Source organism: Oncorhynchus tshawytscha, linkage group LG02 (genome assembly GCF_018296145.1).
Source record: "Oncorhynchus tshawytscha isolate Ot180627B linkage group LG02, Otsh_v2.0, whole genome shotgun sequence".
NCBI classification, from domain to species: domain Eukaryota; kingdom Metazoa; phylum Chordata; class Actinopteri; order Salmoniformes; family Salmonidae; genus Oncorhynchus; species Oncorhynchus tshawytscha.
In genome coordinates, this window is record NC_056430.1 from 54,709,206 (window position 1) to 54,732,257 (window position 23,052).

The window sequence follows — 23,052 nt, forward strand, 5'->3', positions numbered from 1 at the left end:
CGTGCCTCCAAAATGTGCCAATAGCAAGAGTCAGATGACGCTCATAGCGAAACTGTTGAATCACTTGCAATATGGATCAAAGTTCAACTCTTGAGAGATGCACGGTTGTGTGCAACTATCCCTTTGAAAGAACAAGATGCTCAGTTGAATGATTAACTCCCCCAACTACGTATTTTCTTAGGATTAATGATTCACTGAGGATTGTCAGAGTTTTCCAAGAGCTGAACATAAGGTATTATAAGTTCATGCAAATAACTTTGAGGACGGGCCACCTTTGGTCATCCCTTCCCCCAAAACATTCCCAAAGTATAAAAAGACAGACTTCTCCTAACTGGATACAATTCAAGAACAGCCCATCAGGGAACAACAAAGCATCAAAACCTCATCATCAAGACTAAGCTGATGAGGCAAATCTAACTCCTTCTTTATAACAAAGAAGAAAAGGTACTGCAATATTATACAAAATATTTTTTGTAGGATTTCATTATCCTGTTTCCATGCATTTCATTTGTGAAGAGACGTGGTGCAAGGAGATGTTGTCATCTTGTTTTGCTACAAAATAGTTCTATTAGTTTTAGAATAATATTTTTATTAAAATGCAAACATATGTAAAATAAATATTCCACTTATAAAATGTTATATATCTGTTTATTAATATTATGCAGTCTCTATTCAGGACCATGGGTTCATAATCTACATTGTTCTCTGAATACATATGAGGAAATTAAAAATCATACTTCATTGTAACATTATGGAATTGTAATCCTACCATTGAACAGATAAAAATGAATCTTGGACAATGTTTTCCTGACAAACACTCAATACCAGTCGTTGTGTGGTGTGTGGCTTATTTGGCAACTGTACACCAACCTGAAAGTTCAAACTGCCCACTTTTTTCAACATATCCCTTCTCCATCCTTCCCTCTCTCCTCTAGTTCTCCAGTGACATCCACTTCCAGCCAACAGAACCAACCATGCCTCCTCAGCTGCAGTCCCAGAACAAGGCAGGCGTCCGGGTTGTCCAGGGGGACCTGGGTGCACTGAGCCCGGCCGTCAAGGAGTTTGTAGAGACTAACATCAACCTGTGTCAGCCCGAATCACTGCACATCTGTGACGGCTCTGAAGAGGAGAACCACACCATCCTGGCCAAACTGGAGGAGCAGGGCATGATCAAGAAGCTGACCAAATATGAGAACTGGTAGGTCACCTCACCATTCAGTTTCAGTGAATAGATGTCATGTTGATAACTGTGGTTGTGTAGTGTGCTGGTCTGAGCATGATGAAGAGGCAGACGAAGTTTAAGACCTGTTATAATATTTAATGGATGTTGCAAATGTTGCTCTAGTATTATAATGACATTGACCACATATATACACGGATATATATGACATGATTTGATATTTTTTCTAATAACTTATGGGCTGACCACTCCCCATATAGTTATAGCTACAGCCTCCATTTCAAACTTGGAAAAACAATGTGACAATGGTGAGAGGTGGCGGTGGCAATATTTCGAGTCTTGATCCAATGGTCTGTTTCTTTTCTTCTCTCCTTCAGCTGGCTGGCCCGGACAGACCCCAGAGACGTGGCCCGCGTGGAGAGCAAGACGGTCATCGTGACCCAGGAGCAGAGGGACACGGTTCCGTCTCCACGAGTAGGTGGCATCAGCCAGCTTGGGCGCTGGATGTCTCAGGAGGAGTTGGACAAGGCTATGGACCTGCGCTTCCCAGGCTGCATGAAAGGTACAGTCTAAAATCAACTGGGATGTTTTGCTGTATTACTGGTACATTGACACAAAACAATGTTAAGACTGAGAGTAGCATTATCTTCTCTTGTATTTACATGTTAATGATGATTACCGATTATATTATTGGGAGCATATTTATATGATGACTATCTTTATTTATTTTTACACAATGCTTTACCAGAAGAACATACACTAGCTGCACCATCACCATGAGTCCTAAAATCACTTCTGTTCACTTTATTTTAGGTTGTACTATGTACGTGATCCCCTACAGCATGGGGCCTGTGGGCTCCCCCCTGTCTAAGATCGGAGTGGAGCTGACTGACTCACCTTATGTGGTGGCCAGTATGAGGGTGATGACCCGCATGGGCAAGGCTGTGCTGACCGCACTGGGAAACAGAGACTTTGTGCGCTGCCTTCACTCTGTGGGCTGCCCCCTGCCACTCAAAAGTAAGTCAGGCACAAGGGTATGCGTTCAACATGCATGGAAAACTCTGAAACAAATTACATTATTTTTCTGTTCAATGCCGGTTATATTTAGATGTAAAATGAATGTAAGAATAAAGTACTACAATACTACCATTATCCATTCAAATCCAAGATCTCGCTCTCTCTCTCTCTCTCAGAGCCCCTGGTCAATAACTGGCCATGCAACCCTGAGCTCACCCTGATCGCCCACATTCCTGACCGTAGAACAATTGTGTCCTTTGGCAGTGGCTACGGAGGGAACTCCCTGTTGGGAAAGAAATGCTTTGCACTCCGCATTGCCTCCCGCATCGCCATGGAGGAGGACTGGCTGGCCGAACACATGCTGGTAAGGGCATAGTAACAATAAACATAACCCAATAAGTGCATAGTGTACCGTGAGAACAGCTGAGGTGCACAAGTACAGTATGGTTCCACTTGATTGTTTTAATTCCACATTGCAAACAAAAAATCTATAATTTGTCAGTTACTTCTGGAATGGAAATGTAAAATGCACTATTCTTTGTTGTTGTTCAGATCCTGGGCATTACTAACCCTGCTGGTCAAAAGAAGTATATTGCAGCTGCGTTCCCCAGTGCCTGTGGCAAAACCAACCTGGCCATGCTCAGTCCCACACTCCCCGGCTGGAAGGTGGAGTGTGTTGGGGACGACATCGCCTGGATGAAGTTCGATGACGAAGGCAACCTGAGAGCCATTAACCCAGAGAATGGCTTCTTTGGTGTGGCACCTGGAACCTCAGCAAAGACCAACCCCAACGCCATGAAAACCATTTGCAAAAACACCATCTTCACCAATGTGGCCGAGACTAGCGATGGTGGTGTCTACTGGGAGGGCATGGACCAGGAACTCCCTGAGGGAGTCACAGTGACCTCCTGGAAGAACAACCCCTGGACATCCCAGGATGGTAAGTCTCCGCAAAGCTGGTCATCACAAGGCTGGCTGTTCCCCACAAGGCTGGTTCTTCATTAAACACACTTCTTGAAACACACTTCCCTTGTTTTGTATACTGATGTTTTCTCCGCTCTTGTTTTGTCTTCCCATAGGAGAGCCCTGCGCACATCCCAACTCCCGCTTCTGCACTCCAGCTAGTCAGTGTCCCATCATTGACCCCCAGTGGGAGTCCCCTGAGGGTGTCCCAATTGAAGCAATCATCTTTGGGGGACGTAGACCTGAAGGTGTCCCCCTGGTTTACGAGGCCTTTAGCTGGCAACACGGCGTGTTTGTCGGAGCTTCCATGAGATCAGAAGCCACAGCTGCCGCAGAGCACCAAGGTAAGTCAAACTCCCAAGTGTAACCTGCTGCATTGATGACTACAGCAACTTGTAGAAACTTATGTCAAGACGACAGCGGAAATGACATGGAGCTGAATTGAAGAATGATATTTACCAAACTCTCTTCTTCTTCCAATCCGCCAGGCAAGTTGATCATGAATGACCCCTTCGCCATGCGGCCCTTCTTCGGCTACAACTTTGGCCGTTACCTGTCCCACTGGCTGAGCATGGCCGGGCGGCCCAATGCCAAGCTGCCGAAGATCTTTCACGTCAACTGGTTCCGCAAGAGCCAGTCCGGCAGCTTCCTGTGGCCTGGCTTCGGGGACAACATCCGCGTGCTGGAGTGGATGTTCCGGAGGTTGGATGGAGAAGCCGGAGCCATGCCCTCCGCCGTGGGCTACCTGCCCTGCAAGGGCTCCCTGAACCTGGAGGGCCTGGGGGAGAACCAGGTGAACCTGGAGGAGCTGTTTAGTCTGTCTAAGGACTTCTGGCAAAAGGAGGTGGAGGATATTAGGGCCTACTTTGACATCCAGGTTAATGACGATCTTCCCAATGAGGTGGCCAAGCAGCTAGAGTGTCTTGAGCACAGGGTGAGGCAGATGTAGGGAGAGATAGAGACAGAGAGCGATAAAGAGAAATGTGGCACTTCTGAGCCCAAAAGCCCTTAGACCTCTACAGACGAGAGAATAGAGATCATTCTAGAATATTTAACTGAGCTAGTTAGCTATTTTCAAAAGACACTTTAGAAACCTGCTTTGTAGAGAACTTTAATTTTCCTCAAAGTTGTTTTCTAATTCTCTTGTAAAACAGAAATCCTCCACTGTTAGCATATTTACCTAGTTAAAATAGAGGTGAATTACACTTGAATAAGATTAACGATGAATTTAAGAATATCTGGGAACAGTCTTTGTAGTCCCAATTGATCAGTTGCTCATCTCTGTTTTCAAAGCATATGATGCAGTCCAAACAACTGATGTCTGTGTTATTTAACAATAACTTATTAACGCATAATAGCCAAAGCCATATGTTTATATGGTAATTCCATGTTGGTACAGCGGGTTAGATGTGAACATTGCTGTACCATGGACCCAACCACCTACATGTATTTCACCCCTACACATCTCAAATGTGTGTAGGTCTTCACTGTTTCTGTTTTGTTATGTCCTAATTTATTTTTGTACTCTATCGTATTGCCTTGTTGTTTCTTTGTTGTAATCTGAAATCTCAAAAGGAAGACAACAATAAACTTTATTTAAACTTTAAATTCACTTATGATTCTTCTGGTTTTTACATGTGGGATTTCTTATCATAGAAGTGGTTGAAGTATGACTGTCTTGCCTGATTTATACGGTGGGATTATATGCATGGTAATGATAACTACAAGAGCATGTACTGGAACAAAACCCTACTGTACCTCACACACAAATCCCAAAACAATTAACCATGACCCAAAATCTAATTCTCCTGCCACAAGATAGTAAATTAGAAGTTGATACTGGGTGCATGCTGGGTGGACAACTGAGCAAGAGGACAAGTACATTAGAGTGACTAGTTTGAGAAAGAGACGCCTCCTCCATGGCGTCTCTTAGACGGCCAGCATCCCGGAGAAGCCTCTTCACTATTGACACTGATAGTGGTGTTTTCCAGGTACTATTTAATGAAGCTACCAGTTGAGGACTTGTGAGGCGTCTGTTTCTCAAACTAGACACTCTAATGTACTCTGTATGTAGATATTGCATTAAAAAAATCTGCCGTTTCCAGCTACAATAGTCATTTACAATGTTAACAATGTCTACACTGTATTTCTGATCAATCTGATGATATTTTAATGGACAAAAAAATGCTTTTCTTTCTAAAAACAAGGACATTTCTAAGTGACCCCAAACTTTTGAACGTAGTGTATATATAATTTTAAAATCCCAAAATGGATGTGGCAACTACAGATTGCCCCTTTAAGTCTATCAAAAGTGTGCAAGTTTGAGCATTTGTCCATTAGGCCTATGGATTATTATTTTTTATCAGCATGGATTAGGTTGAGCAATAAAAGCCCCACTTTCCAGCTTACTCTCCAGATCCCAATCACCGGAATTCTAATCGCCTGGGGCCGGATTCACAAAACTTTCCTAAAAAGAAATGTCTTCTTAACTGCCATTTTTTCCTCATTAGAAAGTTAAGCAATGTTGCTATTCCTCAATAATGTTATTGGAAATGTTCTTAAGGTTTTTCCCAAAAAATTTCCTAAGAAAAAAGTCAAGAAGAAATGGGATTCTTGAAAATAATGCTTTAGGATTTCTTCTTGGAAATTTTCTCAGCTTTAGGACAGCTAAACCCTTGTCTTGAGACAAATTAATACTTTTGTAAACATGAACGTTTTCTTACACCACAGACACAGTTGGTTACCGGATATTTCAATACAGCACGAAAACAAATTAAACGCCTATTATCTAGCTAGCTAGTAATTAACAATATATTACAATATTCTAGAAGTGTTAAATAGCTAGCGTTATCTCGTCAATTTGCAAAGAAGAACTTGGTTAATTTAGCTAACGTCGTTAGCTATGTTGTTGGCTATAAGGTCGGGACGCGTTGGCTAGCTAAGGTAGCTACCTAATTTACCGGTTGCTCAGTCCCTCTACCATCATCTCTCCTATCATGGACGACACCTTCAACTCCAGCTGGTCCACATTAATGGTCTCTTAGCAGCCGACATGATGTCGGACAACTGACTTTTTACGGCGTCACTGTCCTTTGCCATACCCCCAACGGCAAAGACAGACTCCACCACTCTCGCCATCCTCTCCTATTGATGTCTACCAAGTCTCCCCAACAGCAACCCTTTCCTGGCTGCTATTTCCTCCACCATCACTTCAAGCTCTTGTTAACTGAAGTTTTTAATTGTGCTTTCCTTGGTTATCCATTTTTGATTTTGATGTACAGTAGCTAACGTTAGTCTGGCTATAATATGTGAAAAAATATGTTTTTTTGTGTGTGTGTATAAAGGGTCCGGGGAGCCCTTTATAAAACATTTTTATTCTCGAGACATAAAGCAAAAAAATAGTTGTAATAAAATGTAAATATCAACACTTTATTATAGTGGGCCAAATCCTATCATGAGAGTCACATAGGCATATTTATTAATTTCATGCACGTCACTAATGTCAATGCCACATAAGAAGATATTTACAGTGCCTTGCGAAAGTATTCGGCCCCCTTGAACTTTGCGACCTTTTGCCACATTTCAGGCTTCAAACATAAAGATATAAAACTGTATTTTTTTGTGAAGAATCAACAACAAGTGGGACACAATCATGAAGTGGAACGACATTTATTGGATATTTCAAACTTTTTTAACAAATCAAAAACTGAAAAATTGTCTCAGAGGTCCGTTAAAAGCGCAGAGAGATTCATGAAGAACAAGGAACACACCAGGCTACACCACGAGATACTGTTGTGAAGAAGTTTAAAGCCGGATTTGGATACAAAAAGATTTCCCAAGCTTTAAACATCCCAAGGAGCACTGTGCAAGCGATAATATTGAAATGGAAGGAATATCAGACCACTGCAAATCTACCAAGACCTGGCCGTCCCTCTAAACTTTCAGCTCATACAAGGAGAAGACTGATCAGAGATGCAGCCAAGAGGCCCATGATCACTCTGGATGAACTGCAGAGATCTACAGCTGAGGTGGGAGACTCTGTCCATAGGACAACAATCAGTCGTATATTGCACAAATCTGGCCTTTATGGAAGAGTGGCAAGAAGAAAGCCATTTCTTAAAGATATCCATAAAAAGTGTTGTTTAAAGTTTGCCACAAGCCACCTGGGAGACACACCAAACATGTGGAAGAAGGTGCTCTGGTCAGATGAAACCAAAATTGAACTTTTTGGCAACAATGCAAAACGTTATGTTTGGCGTAAAAGCAACACAGCTCATCACCCTGAACACACCATCCCCACTGTCAAACATGGTGGTGGCAGCATCATGGTTTGGGCCTGCTTTTCTTCAGCAGGGACAGGGAAGATGGTTAAAATTGATGGGAAGATGGATGGAGCCAAATACAGGACCATTCTGGAAGAAAACCTGATGGAGTCTGCAAAAGATCTGAGACTGGGACGGAGATTTGTCTTCCAACAAGACAATGATCCAAAACATAAAGCAAAATCTACAATGGAATGGTTCAAAAATAAACATATCCAGGTGTTAGAATGGCCAAGTCAAAGTCCAGACCTGAATCCAATCGAGAATCTGTGGAAAGAACTGAAAACTGCTGTTCACAAATGCTCTCCATCCAACCTCACTGAGCTCGAGCTGTTTTGCAAGGAGGAATGGGAAAAAATGTCAGTCTCTCGATGTGCAAAACTGATAGAGACATACCCCAAGCGACTTACAGCTGTAATCGCAGCAAAAGGTGGCGCTACAAAGTATTAACTTAACTGAATAATTTTGCACGCCCAATTTTTCCATTTTTGATTTGTTAAAAAAGTTTGAAATATCCAATAAATGTCGTTCCACTTCATGATTGTGTCCCACTTGTTGTTGATTCTTCACAAAAAAATACAGTTTTAAATCTTTATGTTTGAAGCCTGAAATGTGGCAAAAGGTCACTAAGTTCAAGGGGGCCGAATACTTTCGCAAGGCACTGTACTAAGTTCCTAAGAAAACTACGAATCCCTAAGAACATTTTGAGGAATTGCATTTATGAACTATCTTATGAACTTCTTATTTTTTTTGTCTTTAGCAGCTTCTTAATTGTTTTTGTAAGTAATGTTTTGTGAATCCGGCTCCAGTTCTCACACCTGCATGTCATCATCCCACACTATTTAGTTCAGTTCCTTGCACCCCATCACTGTGAGGTATTGTTTGTTTTTAGACACTTATTCAGAGCTCTGGTTTTTCCCGTCCATCTCTCCTCCCGTTGATGATAGTTTTTGCCTGCCTCACTCACAACGCCTTTTGCCTACTCCCTGCCTGTACTGTTGCCATTTTTGGACCTACCGTGTATGACCTGCCTGCCCCTGGACACAGCTACCTGCCTCCTCCTATGGTCCCTTTCAATAAACACCTGATGCCCACTGTGCTTGAAACCAGCTTTTTTTGTAATCCCTTACATGTAATATATGGCGTGTAATCTGTTACTCCCCAACCCTGCAAATCAAATGAAATCAAAGTTTATTTGTCATGTATGCCGAATACAACAGTGAAATGCTTACATTCAAGCCCTAACCAACAGTGCAATTTAAGTAAAAAATAGTTATTAGATAAACAATAGATAAGTAAAGAGAAAAAGAAGAAGTAAAATGACTGAAAATAACAGTAGTGAGGCTATATACAGGTGGTAGCGGTACAGAGTCAATGTGCGGGGGCACCGGTTAGTTGGGTTAATTGAGGCAATATGTACATGTAGGTATAGTTAAAGTGACTATGCATATATTATAAAAATAGAGTAGCAGCTGGTTTCAAATGCACACTTTATTGCATGCAAATCTGTGATGTGGACAGTCTTGTTATTATGGCCCATCCACAGCAATTACATACAGTGCCTTCAGAAAGTATTCACACCGTTTTAAAGCCTGCATTTGAAATGGATTACATTTAGATTGTGTTTCACTGATCTACAGACAATACCCCATCCCATAATGTGAAAGTGGAATTTTGTTTGTAGAACATTTTAGAAATTATTTTTTTTTAAATGTAAGCTGAAGTGTCTTGAGTCAATAAGCATTCAGCCCCTTTGTTATGGCAATCCTAAATAAATTCAGGGGTAAAAATGTTGCACGGACTCATTCCATGTTCAATAATATTGGTTAACATGATTTTTAAATAACTACTCCATAGCTGTACTCCACACATACAATTATTTTTAAGGTCCCTCAAACGAGTAGTGAATTTCAAGCACAGATTCGACCACAAACAACATAGAGGTTTTCAATGCCTCGCAAGGAAGGGCACTGATTGGTAGCAGACACTGAATATCCCTTTAAGCATGGTGAAATTCTGAATTAGGCTTTGGATGGTGTATCAATACACCCAGTCACTACAAAGATACAGGCATCCATCCAAAACTCAGTTGCCGGCGAGGAAGGAAACTGCTCAGGGACTTCACCATGAAGGCAACGGTGACTTTTACACCCATTCCAAAATGGTCATATGAGTAGACCTGTCAGCATCTCCAGGTTAACTAGTCTCACTGGTTGAACTGGAAACCGTTTAATAAATTAACATAACTGGTTCAGTTTTTGTTTCAGCTATGCTTAACTGACAAGCCAACCGTCTACTTCTCAAAGCACAGGTCAGTGCTGCTATTTCTTAGAATCCCTGGCTATTCATGGACAGATCTGACCTCTCTCACTCTTGCATTAAAATGCAGAAGCAAGAGGAGTCATGCTTGTGGCATAGCAAAGAAAAAGTCAGTAAAATAATATTTTATGCCTAAATATGAAGAATATTTAGGCATGTCTCGCCAGTGTCTTCAACTTTTATTTATTTAATGTTGATAGATGGTGATTTGGGCCATTTTTTACGTAAAAGAAAACTATCTAGCTACCATTGCTAAGAGTAAATTCAACTCAATGGGGAATGTCTCGAGGAGACTGGCTAAAAGTTCCATTAATTGTGGGAAGTTAATTTATATTTTTTGAGATGTGAATACCAAGTATGTCTACTTTACCATCCAGCCATTTTATTGGTCAACTACAAGGTAGTGTAAACAGTGTATTTGTTACGGCTTTCTTCCGTCGAAGGAGAGTCGGACCAAAATGCAGCGTGGTTAAATCGAGACATCTTTAATGACGATAAAAACGAAACATACAAAAACAACAAACTGAAATGTGAAAACCTAATACAGCCTGTCTGGTGACAACTAACACAGAGACAGGAACAATCACCCACAAAACCCACAGTGAAACCCAGGCTACCTAAATATGGTTCCCAATCAGAGACAACGAGAATCACCTGACTCTGATTGAGAACCGCCTCAGGCAGCCATAGACTATGCTAGACACCCCTACTCAGCCACAATCCCAATACCTACTAAAACCCCAATACAAAAACACAACACAAAATAAACCCATGTCACACCCTGGCCTGACCAAATAAATAGAAAACACAAAATACTAAGACCAGGTCGTGACAGTATTTTTTAACAATCGAATACATAATATGGTACACTTGTCATAATTAGGTTTTAATCCAGAGAGGCTAGAAAAGTGATCGAGATGTTCAATGAGACTGTGCAGGAATCCAGATTGCTGACTTAAGAAAAAACTAGAGTCATCAGCATACGTTGACACTTTTGTTTTATCCACTGGATTTCTAACCCCTTGGTGTTCTTGTTGGATCTAATTTTAATAACTAGCAATTCAATGGCCATAATAAATAGACATGGAGACAACAGACAGCCTTGTTTAACTCCTCTTAAAAGCTCAATACTTTCTGAGAAGTAACCATTGTTTACTATTTTACATCTGTGGTTGCTGTACAGAACTTTAACCCAAGTGTAATATATTTAAAAGTAAAGCGAATTGGATGGAAAATGGGGAAAAATGCTAAAATATTCTAGAAGAGATACACCAAAATTAAAGTATTCCAGGCATTTATATATCAATTCTAATCATACTTTATCTAACGCCTTTTCAAAATCTGCTATCAATACCAGACCTGGTATCCTCTATGTTTCAAGTAATTGTCGTATATTATCTCCAATATACCATCCACGTAAAAAAAACTGTCTGATTAGGATGAACAACATCTGGTATAACCTTTTTTATTGTATATGCTATGCATTTCGCCAGGATTTTCACATCACAACATTGAAGTGTTAGAGGCCTCCAGTTTTTTAAATGGACTGGATCTTTATACTTACCACCTGAGTCCTGTTTTAGTAATAATGAAATCAGACCTTCTTGTTGAGTACCTAAAAGTCTACCATTTATATAAGTGTAATTAAAACATGCTAATAATGGATATTTGAGTACAAAAAAAGGTCTGATATAACTCTACTGGTATACCGTCAAGCCCTGGTGTTTTTCCAGACTGAAAAGATTTTATTGCCTCAAAGTTCCTCTTCTGTAAAATAAATTATTATTATTATTGTTATTATTATTATTAGGAAAGAAATCCTTACAGAAACGGAGGAGACTGAAAAGAAAAATATAATTTGGTGAATCATGGATATCTCCATCATTTGTAACGATTTTCTGTCAATTCTTTTTGGTAGAATTTCTGTGCTGAAGATTCAAAAAACATTTTGTGCATTCTTCCAAATTTGACATCCAATTCGCTTTATTTTTGTAATACATTACACTTGATTGTTCTTGAATAAGTACCTCCATTTCTTTTTGTTTTTCCTCTAACCAATTTTGTGCCTCTATAGTACAGTTTCCATTACCATCTACCTGCGCTGTTACTTCCTTTATTTCCTTTATCAGTCTAATCTCTTTTGACCTAAACTGGTTTTGTTTTAATGATGTGTATTGTATTGAATGTTCTCTAAAAGTGTCCAATACTATAAAGGGATCTGTTTTACAAAATAGTAAATTATGAATTATTTTGTCTTAGTTAAGAACACATTGTCATCCAATAGGCTTTGATTAAATTTCCAATATCCTCGTCCACGTGGAAATTCTGTAAGTTATATGGAAGACAATTTGATGGGGGTCCGATCGCATTCGGTTTCCTATTAATACTTTTTAAAACTTTTGATGCAAGCAAGAACGAGACTAGGAAGTAATCAAGATGGCTAGCTTGATTAAGCCTCCTCCGTATATATCTCACTAGGTCAGGGTTTTTCAACTTCCAAATATCCATTTCTAATGTATCCATGATCTTTGTAATCTCCTTAAGTGCTTGAGGGGGATAGTTTGTAGAATGATTTCCTTTACGATCCATTGAGGTACTTAAAACCATATTATAATCTCCCACCATAATAATGTATTATTTTGTTGCTTGTGAGCTCAATAGATTATTATATATATTTTCGAAAAAATATGGATCATCATTATTTGGCCCATATAGATTCATTAGCCAGATCTGTTTTGGTCAAATAGCATATTTAAAATAATCCATCTTCCTTGCGGATCTGTTTGCACAGTTTGCACAATCAGATCAAAATTTGTATTAATTAGTATAATCACCCCTTTTGAGTTTCTTTGACCATGACAAAAATATATTTCTCCCTCCCAGTCCTTTTCCCACCCAACCTCATCTATATTTGTAGAATGAGTTTCCTGTAAACCATAGATATTATATTATTTCTCTTTTAGCCATGTAAAAATGGATATTCTTTTTTTATGATCTGCTAAGCCATTACAATTATAACTTACTATACTTATTTCCTCACTTAGCATAATGAGACACAAGTTTCAATTATATTTACCACAACCAATATTTGTAAACTTATCATTAAAAAGAACCATGATGATGAATTGTCCATATAGCTGTAACATAATAATTTGTACTGTTAAGCATACTGTAGCTGCAAATTTGTAAACCTCCAATTGTCCTTATATTCCACCCACCTACTTTCCTAACGTTTCGATCGTAGAACTCAAGAAAAGGTCTTCTCTTGATCAATTCGATGTATCCGTTTCTTTTTTGAGCGTATCAAAATGCCGATCAATAAATAGTTTCAGATTCTCTACATTGTCCAGAATATTTGTTTCGTAGTTATTAGCTAATCCTCAATTTTTGTGATTAATTCATGGGACAAGCTGTGCCTACCACGCTGCCACCTGCCACGTCATCCACCCTGATTAGTATGTTTTAAAGATGAGTATTGCATGGCCTCTAATTATGGGGTGCCATACAATACGGGGATCTGCTGTACCTACAGTATGTTATGTAGGAAAAAGCAAGTTGTCATCCAGTAGGCTTTGATTACCTTCCAATATCATTGCCCTCGCAGAAATTTTGTAAGAGTAATGTGTATACCAATTATTTGATGGTCCAATCGCATTCTATCCCCAACCAACAATCTTTTGGTGCCAGCGAAAATGACATAAGAAAGTAGTCAAGACGACTAGCTTGATTGAGCCTTCACCATATACAGGGGGGCAAAAAAGTATTTAGTCAGCCACCAATTGTGCAAGTTCTCCCACTTAAAAAGATGGTACACTTCAACTATGACAGACAAAATGAGAAAAAAAATCCAGAAAATCACATTGTAGGATTTTATGAATTTATTTGAAAATTATGGTGGAAAACAAGTATTTGGTCACCTACAAACAAGCAAGATTTCTGGCTCTCACAGACCTGTAACTTCTTCTTTAAGAGGCTCCTCTGTCCTCCACTCGTTACCTGTATTAATGGCACCTGTTTGAACTTGCTATCAGTATAAAAGACACCTGTCCACAACCTCCTCAAACAGTCACACTCCAAACTCCACTATGGCCAAGACCAAAGAGCTGTCAAAGGACACCAGAAACAAAATTGTAGACCTGCACCAGGCTGGGAAGACTGAATCTGCAATAGGTAAGCAGCTTGGTTTGAAGAAATCAACTGTGGGAGCAATTATTAGGAAATGGAAGACATACAAGACCACTGATAATCTCCCTCAATCTGGGGCTCCACGCAAGATCTCACCCCGTGGGGTCAAAATGATCACAAGAACGGTGAGCAAAAACCCAGAACCACACAGGGGGACCTAGTGAATGACCTGCAGAGAGCTGGGACCAAAGTAACAAAGCCTACCATCAGTAACACACTACGCCGCCAGGGACTCAAATCCTGCAGTGCCAGACGTGTCCCCCTGCTTAAGCCAGTACATGTCCAGGCCCGTCTGAAGTTTGCAAGAGAGCATTTGGATGATCCAGAAGAAGATTGGGAGAATGTTATATGGTCAGATGAAACCAAAATAGAACTTTTTGGTAAAAACTCAACTCGTCGTGTTTGGAGGACAAAGAATGCTGAGTTGCATCCAAAGAACACCACTACTGTGAAGCATGGGGGTAGAAACATCATGCTTTGGGGCTGTTTTTCTGAAAAGGGACCAGGACGACTGATCCGTGTAAAGGAAAGAATGAATGGGGCCATGTATCGTGAGATTTTGAGTGAAAACCTCCTTCCATCAGCAAGGGCATTGAAGATGAAACGTGGCTGGGTCTTTCAGCATGACAATGATCCCAAACACACCGCCCGGGCAACGAAGGAGTGGCTTCGTAAGAAGCATTTCAAGGTCCTGGAGTGGCCTAGCCAGTCTCCAGATCTCAACCCCATAGAAAATCTTTGGAGGGAGTTGAAAGTCTGTGTTGCCCAGCAGCAGCCCCAAAACATCACTGCTCTAGAGGAGATCTGCATGGAGGAATGGGCCCAAATTCCAGCAACAGTGTGTGAAAACCTTGTGAAGACTTACAGAAAACGTTTGACCTCTGTCATTGCCAACAAAGGGTATATAAGAAAGTATTGAGATAAACTTTTGTTATTGACCAAATACTTATTTTCCACCATAATTTGCAAATAAATAAATTAAAAATCCTACAATGTGATTTTCTGGATTTCTTTTCTCATTTTGTCTGTCATAGTTGAAGTGTACCTATGATGAAAATTGCAGGCCTCTCTCATCTTTTTAAGTGGGAGAACTTGCACAATTGGTGACTGACTAAATACTTTTTTGCCCCACTGTATATCTGACTAGATCAGGATATTTAAGCCTCCTGACGGGGATGAACATACCTGAATTTGTCCAATAGAAACTCTCATTTACAACTGTTGGACTAATGACTACACTCTAGATCAGCTAGAGGCAGGAAAGATTGTGCAATTGAATGTGTCAATGTCTGTCACCTTGATTATTCAAATTTTTCTCAACCTCTGCACCTACGTTGTAAACTTTCATTCATAGACTAGGTTGTAGCAACCACCTGATGGGTATATGGACATTTGAGCATCATGTAGTAGCATAAACCTATCGATGTTACATTGAGCTGGGTGAATGGAATATGAATGACAGTCATCCAATAGGCTGTAATAGAAATAAGGCCATCCTCATTAAAACATTGTTTTGTCCTTCCTCATCTTAAATGGCACCGACCACCACTAATAGCCACCCCTCCCCCCTTTTTTCAGTCTGTAACACCTGAAGATGTTGTAATCAGCAATGTCAATGTACTTTTTCGGTATCAAGCCGTTTAGCTAAGTAACTGTGAGAACCAAAATATCCAGGCTTGTATCATGCACCCAGATATCAAGAAGGTCCATATTTGATATCAAACTTTGCACATTGATCTGTAACTGTGACACGGTGAGGTGGACATCACACTCGTTGACCTGTTCGGAGGTGCCGAAGAGGCCTTTGGTGCCAGTTTGCCTGGTGTTGGTGTTGGGTAGAGGAGCGGAGCAAGGAGGATCACGCTTTGATCCAGGTGCGGGCAGTAGGTTGTGAGCATACTCTGCCCAGACGAGGAACTTGCTCCAGTTGCTGGTCTGGGTGGGGAATAAGCAGCAGAGGAACTTCTCCAGTTCCTGGTTGGCCCGCTCCGCTTGCCCATTAGACTGTGGGTGGAACCCCGAGGAGAGACTCACTGACACCCCCAACAGGGAACAGAAGGCTTTCCAATACCGTGCGACGAACTGAGGCCCACGATCCGAGACAATGTCCTGGGGAAGTCTGTGTAGTCGAAAGACATGGGTAGTCATGAGATCAGCGGTCTCCTTCGCTGAGGGCAACTTGGATAAGACAATGAAATGGGCTGCCTTGGAGAACCGATCAATGACCACCAGGATAGTGGTAAGCCCTTGGGATGGAGGTAACCCTGTGATAAAGTCTAGCGACAGGTGGGACCAGGGCCAGCTGGGGATGGGCAGAGGTTGGAGCAACCCAGCCAGTCACTGTCATGAGGACTTGATTTGGGCACAGGTGGAACAAGATGCAACAAATGTTCACACATCCTCAATCATGTTGGGACACCATCATTTCTGCCTCAGGACCTCCAGTGTCCGATTAAACCCTGGATGCCCAGTTAATTTAGAGGAGTGTCCCCATTGTAGTACTCGAGAATGGGCTGATCGCAGAACATAAAGTCTGTTAGTGGGGATCCCGCCGGGATCAGGTTCTCAGGTCTGGACTTGTCGTACCGTGGTCTCTATACTCCAGAACACAGGAGCCACAATACGGGAGCTGAGGATAATGAGCTCAGAGTGCCTCTCCTTGTTAGAGACATCATGTTTGGGGGACAGTGCATCTGCTTTCTGATTCTTGGATCCTGGGCGGTAGACTAGAGTGAAAACAGAGCCCGCCTAGCCTGGCGAGCGTTCAACCTCTTGGCTTCTTGAATGGAGACCAAGTTCTTATGGTCCGTCCAGATCACCAAAGGATGAGGTGCACCCTACAGCCAGTGTCTCCAAGGGCCCACTTGACTGCCAAGAGCTCCCGGTTGCCTACATCGTAGTTGCATAGTGCTGGCGAGAACCGCTTGGAAAGAAAGGCACATGGGTGTAGTCTCTTGTCCCCTCGTTCTGCTGTGACAGGACCCCTCCGGTGTCCGAGGTGTCCAGCTCTACCACGAAGGGACGAGTAGGATCAGGATGAACGAGGATGGGTCTGGAGGTGAAACGTCCCTCGATATCCATGAATGCCCTGCCAGCCTCGGGGTCCAGCCACACTTCTCAATCTTGATGTATAGTTGACTCTGCAGGAGGCATCTCAGGACTTGGTGGACGTGCAGGATGTGTTCAGGAAGGGACTTGGAGAATATCAGACAAACCTATTCAACATATCCTTAAGAGTATCATTGACCAATGCTTAGAAGGCTGCTGGTGAGTTCGATAATCCGAATGGTATGACTAAGTACTCATAGTGGCCACTAGGGGTGTTAAAGGCAGTTTTTCATTAATCTCCCTCCCTGATTCTCACCAGATTGTAAGCGTTGCGGAGGTCCAGTTTGGTAAAGAATTGGGCCCCCTGGGCCAGCTCCAAGGTGGCGGATATCAGGGGTAGGAAGTAACGATTCTTAATCGTGATCCTGTTCAACAAAGAAGAAACGTGCACCAGCTGGGGATGTTGAGGAGTGAATGAAACCTGCCTCCAGCTACTCCCGGATGTAATTGTCCATACCTGCATGTTCAGGGATCAAGAGGGAGTAAAAACAGCCCCGGGGACAGCTGGGGCTGGGTAGGAGTTCTATGGCGCAGTTGTATGGATGATAAGGAGGGAGGGTGGCTGCTTGACTTTTACTGAAAGCCTCCCATAGTTCGAAGTATTCGGGAGGGAGAGAAGAGAAGTCTTCTTGGTCTTTAATGGATGCATGGGGGATGTGGCGAGGCTCTAGGTGTCCCAGTGGAGGGTTGCGGGTAGTGACAGATGATGACTGGGTAGCCTGGGGAGGGGGGTAACTGCACAGCTTGTCAGGGTCTCCCCTTGTCTAGGCGAAGATTCATCGCAGCTCGACAGTGAAGGCTAATATGAAGTTGCAGGATGGTGGCTGCTATTCCCACACCGCCATTTCCCACGGCAGGAGTTGTTCTTGCTGCCACTCCAGCAGTGCTCCTTGGTGGGTTACAACATTCTTGATCTGGATGATCTCTGGTGGGTCCATGTTGTTGGCAGAAGCTTGCTGTGACGTGGTGAGGTTGGACCCAGGTGCAGAGAAGAGACCAGACGAGGAATCAGTGGTTAAGGATAAACATAATACTTTACTGAGAAACGGTATACCTTCTTTGTTTTCTTTCCAAAACACTTGAGCGTACTGTCTCTGACCAACTCTCTGGCTATTTATCTAAGAACAATCTTCGTAACCCCTAACCAGTCAGGCTTCAAGACGGGTCACTCAACCAGGACTATTTTTTGACTGTCTATTTTGCCATTTATGAATGTGTTATTCAATGCCTTTCTATGGGCCAAAGTAGTAAAAGACCAATTCAATATTTTATCAAATTGTTTTATATATATATTTTTTTTACACCCAAAATCAAATAGCTAAATGATCCATGGTATGACCATCTTAAAACAATTCCATATGAGCCACAACAGACTTGTGATTAGTGATAAAACATATAATTGTCCCTCAGGTATAAGGTCAATCCCGTAATGTGAATTGAACACTATTTTTTACATGGTAAAACTATTCTGTAGAAACAGGTGAGCTGGTTTAACTCTTTTAGACATTTTCTGGTGTTTTGTTGTGGAAAACTGAGCGAGTTGAGCATAACACGTCAATGCTGTTACCCATGCATAGATAGGCTAGAAATGTTTTAGCAAGTTAACATTTTTTTTGTTAAGCTTGCCTTCAATTGCCCCTCCTTGTTGCACACATGGGGAATTATGGTTGATTTAAGATGAAACAGTCAACCCTGTTACGGTCAACCTTGTAACTTTAAATGTCACCTTTATAAGCGTCCCACTGGTCACAGTCGTCAGTTCAACGTCTATTTTTATTTACATTTGATTGAATTGTTAACTAGCATGTATTCAAAGTGAAATATACAAAATATGTCACCATGTTATTGGATTTAAGTTAAAAGTTTATTGAAAAAAATACAAAATTCCCTTACATTGATGACTTTTTGCAAATCCAATCAGTTTTCCACGTTGTTTCAACATCAACCCATTGAATTTTTTTGTTGAAATGACGTGGAAAAAACACTGATTCAACCGGTTTTTGCAATGGGATTTTGCTTAATCTATTCTGAAGTAACAATGTTTATTGTAACAACAGCGGCAGGCAAACAACAACAAAATAATCCAGAGTAGTGGGGTCAAGGTACAGGACGGTAGGCAGGCCCAGGGTCAGGTCAGGCAGAGGTCGGTAATCCAGAGTAGGGGCAAAGGCACAGGACGGCAGGCAGGCACAGAGTCAGGACAGGCAAGGGTCAAAAACAGGATCACGAGAAAAAGAGAGACTGTGGAAAAGCAGGCACTGAGAGTTGACTTGAACAACAAGACGAACTGGCACAGACAGACAGAAAACACAAGTATAAATACACAGGGGATAATGGGGAAGATGGGCGACACCTGGAGGGGGTGGAGACAATCACAAAGACAGGAAAAACAGATCAGGGCGTGACACCTGTTGAGATGAGAAAACATGTTTGTTATGCTCTTTATGACAGAATGATAAAATTATGTGAAAAAAAAGTTATTATAGAAAAAAATTACAATACTCAAAAGGTACTCTATTCGTGGAAAAAAGGTAAATTAGTCTAGCCAGCCTATCTGAAACTTGTAGTAATCATGGACAAATTGCCGACCGGCAAGCAGAGCAAGTCCCCAGGGGCCCTGACCTCCACGGGGCCCCGATTCATTTTGTTAGTCACTTTCACTCATATGAACATGGCATAAGTCATGTCAAAATGTGTAGAATTGCAGGAATGAAGGGAATGAATTGTAAGGGTTACTTAACTTTACAATGTATGATTGATTGGAATGATTTGTCTGGATGCTACAATGCTTATTGACTGATTTAAAGTAACAGTGCAAAGTTTATTTTATGGACGGAATGAAAATAGGACATCCTTTTGTGTCAATCTTCTCAAAATGATATACAGTTGCAGTCGGAAGTTTACATACACCTTAGCCAAATACCATTTAAACTCAGTTTTTCACAATTCCTGACATTTAACTCTGGTAAAAAAATTCCCTGTTTAAGGTCACCACTTTATTTTAAGATTGAGATATGTCAGAATAATAGTAGAAAATGATTTATTTCAGCTTTTATTTCTTTCATCACATTCTCAGTGGGTCAGAAGTTTACACACACTCAATTAGTATTTGGTAGCATTTCCTTTAAATTGTTTAACTTGGGTCAAACGTTTCGGGTAGCCTTCCACAAGCTTCCCACAATAAGTTGTGTGAATTTTGGCCCATTCCTCCTGACAGAGCTGGTGTAACTGAGTCAGGTTTGTAGGCCTCCTTGCTCGCACATGCTTTTTCAGTTCTGCCCCCCAGAAATTCTATAGGATGAGGTCAGGGCCTTGTGATGGCCACTCCAATACCTTGACTTTGTTGTCCTTAAGCCATTTTGCCACAACTTTGGAAGTACGCTTGGGGTCCTTGTCCATTTGAAAGACCCATTTGCGACCAAGATTTAACTTCCTGACTGATGTCTTGAGATGTTGCTTCAATATATCTACATAATTTCCCTCCCTCATGATGCCATCTATTTTGGCAAGTGCACCAGTCCCTCCTGCAGCAAAGCACCCCCACAACATGATGCTGCCATCCCCGTGCTTCACGGATGGGGATGGTGTTCTTCGGCTTGCAAGACTCCCCCCTTTTCCTACAAACATAATGATGGTAATTATGGCCAAACAGTTCTATTTTTGTTTCAGCAGACCAGAGGACATTTCTCCAAAAAGTACGATCTTTGTCCCTATGTGCAGTTGCAAACCGTAGTCTGCCGTTTTTATGGCGGTTTTGGAGCAGTGGCTTCTTCCTTGCTGTGCGGCCTTTCAGGTTATGTCTATATGGGACTCGTTTTACTGTGGATATAGATACTTTTGTACCTGTTTGTTCCAGCACCTTCACAAGGTCTTTCTGGGATTGATTGATTTGCACTTTTCGCACCAAAGTATGTTCATCTCTAGGAGACAGAACGTGTCTCCTTCTTGAGCAGTATGACGGCTGCGTCGTCCCATGGTGTTTATACTTGCGTACTATTGTTTGTACAGATGAACGTGGTACCTTCTGGCGTTTGGAAATTGCTCCCAAGGATGAAACAGACTTGTGGAGGTCTACAATGTTTTTTCTGAGGTCTTGGCTGATTTCTTTTGATTTTCCCATGATGTCAAGCAAAGAGGCACTGAGTTTGAAAGTAGGCCTTGAAATACATCCACAGGTACACCTCCAATTGACTCAAATGATGTCAATTAGCCTATCAGAAGCTTCTATAGCCATGACATCATTTTCTGGAATTTTCCAAGCTGTTTAAAGGCACAGTCAATTTAGTGTATGTAAACTTCTGACGCACTGGAATTGGGATACAGTGAATTATAAGTGAAATAATCTGTCTGTAAACAATTGTTGGAAAAATGACTTGTGTCATGCACAAAGTAGATGTCCTAACCGACTTGTTAATAAACTATGGTTTTGGCAAGAAATTTGTGGAGTGGTTGAAAAACAAGTTTTAATGACTCCAATTTAAGTGTTTGTAAACTTCTGACTTCAACTGTAAGAACATTTAGCACCTCTAAAATAAAAACGCTTATCAATTGACCTCATTGGACAGAAAGGAGCACACCTCCCCACATATACACCATGCAGCCAATATTCAATATATTTTCATATATATATATATATGAATGCTGGTTGTATGGCGTATTATGTAACATGAAACACAAAGGGGCACAGCTCCCCACACTCATGAGAAACAGCATACAATGCTTGCATGAAACTGAAAATGTTTCATGAGATAAGAAATGTATTCAACAATCAAGTAAACATTTTATATAAACAATTAGCATCTAAACTTCCATAGTGTGTCTTTAAATCAGAACTTTGAATAAGAAAATACTTAATTACATCCCTTTGTGTCAATATCGTCAAAATTATATAAGTAAATTTAGCACCTCTTAAAAAAACACGCTTATCAATTGTGAACAATTGACTTCTTGATTACAGGTATAAACTATTTTACACACAGCCCTATCATTCACTATCACCCAATATGTAAATATACTCTATAATATAACCTAAATTACCTTTGGGTCTAATCCAGTGCAATATTCAGCCTACATTTTATTAATAGGAGAAGTTTATTACTTTGCAACCCTGTCAACACAATGTTTCTTATGCAAAGTGAGCAATTAAATTTTGTAAGAGCCTGCGGGATCCCAAATAATATTTGCTCAGGGAGATAGCGTGGCGATAGCATCAGCCTGCGCACAGCTGAATTGCTCAATGCTAAAAACATACAATGTACGCACCAAAGTCGAGAGTTTATCTAAAAGGTTTGAATGGTTTGTATTGTAACTGATATGGCTTGTCGCTTGAATCATTCTTTAGCCGAGGTTTTGCAAGACACATTGGAGTTTATGACTCTTTGGTACCCTTTAACTACCGCATAAGATATGGCTGAACTACGGAACATGAGGACAGGTTGCCATAAAAGGAAACCAGGGTTGTATTAATTAGGCACCAAACTGAAATGGATGGAAAATGGATTGAAAAAGTGAGGGAACCTGGTTTTCCATTATAAAACATTTTCCTTTGCATGTCCTAATGTATATGATCCAAGTCTCATATTCTCTTCTCTTTTCTAGTCCCAATGTATTTCACGTTTTGAAAGCATTTGTTAAAAGACAAGAGAGACCTGCAAACTGATCTTGCCAATATAATTTTGTTTATTAAGCTTTGAATGAGCACATTTTGGGACTGTTAAATGCACGTTTTAAAGGCAATGTACCACGGAGACGATCATTCACGGTAAACGCTGCTCAATTGGAATTCGTTTTAAATGGCACATTGTCTAAATCAGCGATCGGATTGAAATCCCGGACATGTTTTGAGGCTACAGTGTTTGTTTACAATTGCATTGTTTATAAACAACGGAGTAAAACAATCTTATATTTGGGGTTCTGATGGGGTATGAAAGTTTAACTCAGGAGGCATTTATAAGTTAT

The 23,052-nt window shown here is 41.0% G+C and overlaps 1 protein-coding gene across 3 annotated transcripts; it reads left to right on the top strand.

The window, feature by feature from the left end:
* The first annotated feature begins 320 nt into the window (after positions 1–320).
* Positions 321–21,674, top strand: pck1 (phosphoenolpyruvate carboxykinase 1 (soluble)). 3 transcript variants are annotated; one of them, XM_024444963.2, is made up of 10 exons: positions 321–444; positions 936–1,198; positions 1,558–1,742; positions 1,994–2,197; positions 2,374–2,561; positions 2,750–3,137; positions 3,277–3,504; positions 3,649–4,128; positions 19,987–19,992; positions 21,664–21,674. In XM_024444963.2, exons 2-8 carry the CDS (start codon positions 975–977, stop codon positions 4,107–4,109), a joined length of 1,878 nt encoding a protein of 625 aa, XP_024300731.1. In that variant the 5' UTR covers positions 321–444; positions 936–974; the 3' UTR covers positions 4,110–4,128; positions 19,987–19,992; positions 21,664–21,674. The 3 variants fall into 3 exon arrangements, 2 of the variants coding, with proteins under 2 accessions (XP_024300731.1, XP_024300719.1); XR_002956038.2 differs by having other exon boundaries at positions 322–444; positions 3,649–4,183; XM_024444951.2 differs by lacking the exons at positions 19,987–19,992; positions 21,664–21,674 and having other exon boundaries at positions 322–444; positions 3,649–4,772.
* Positions 21,675–23,052: the final 1,378 nt, after the last annotated feature.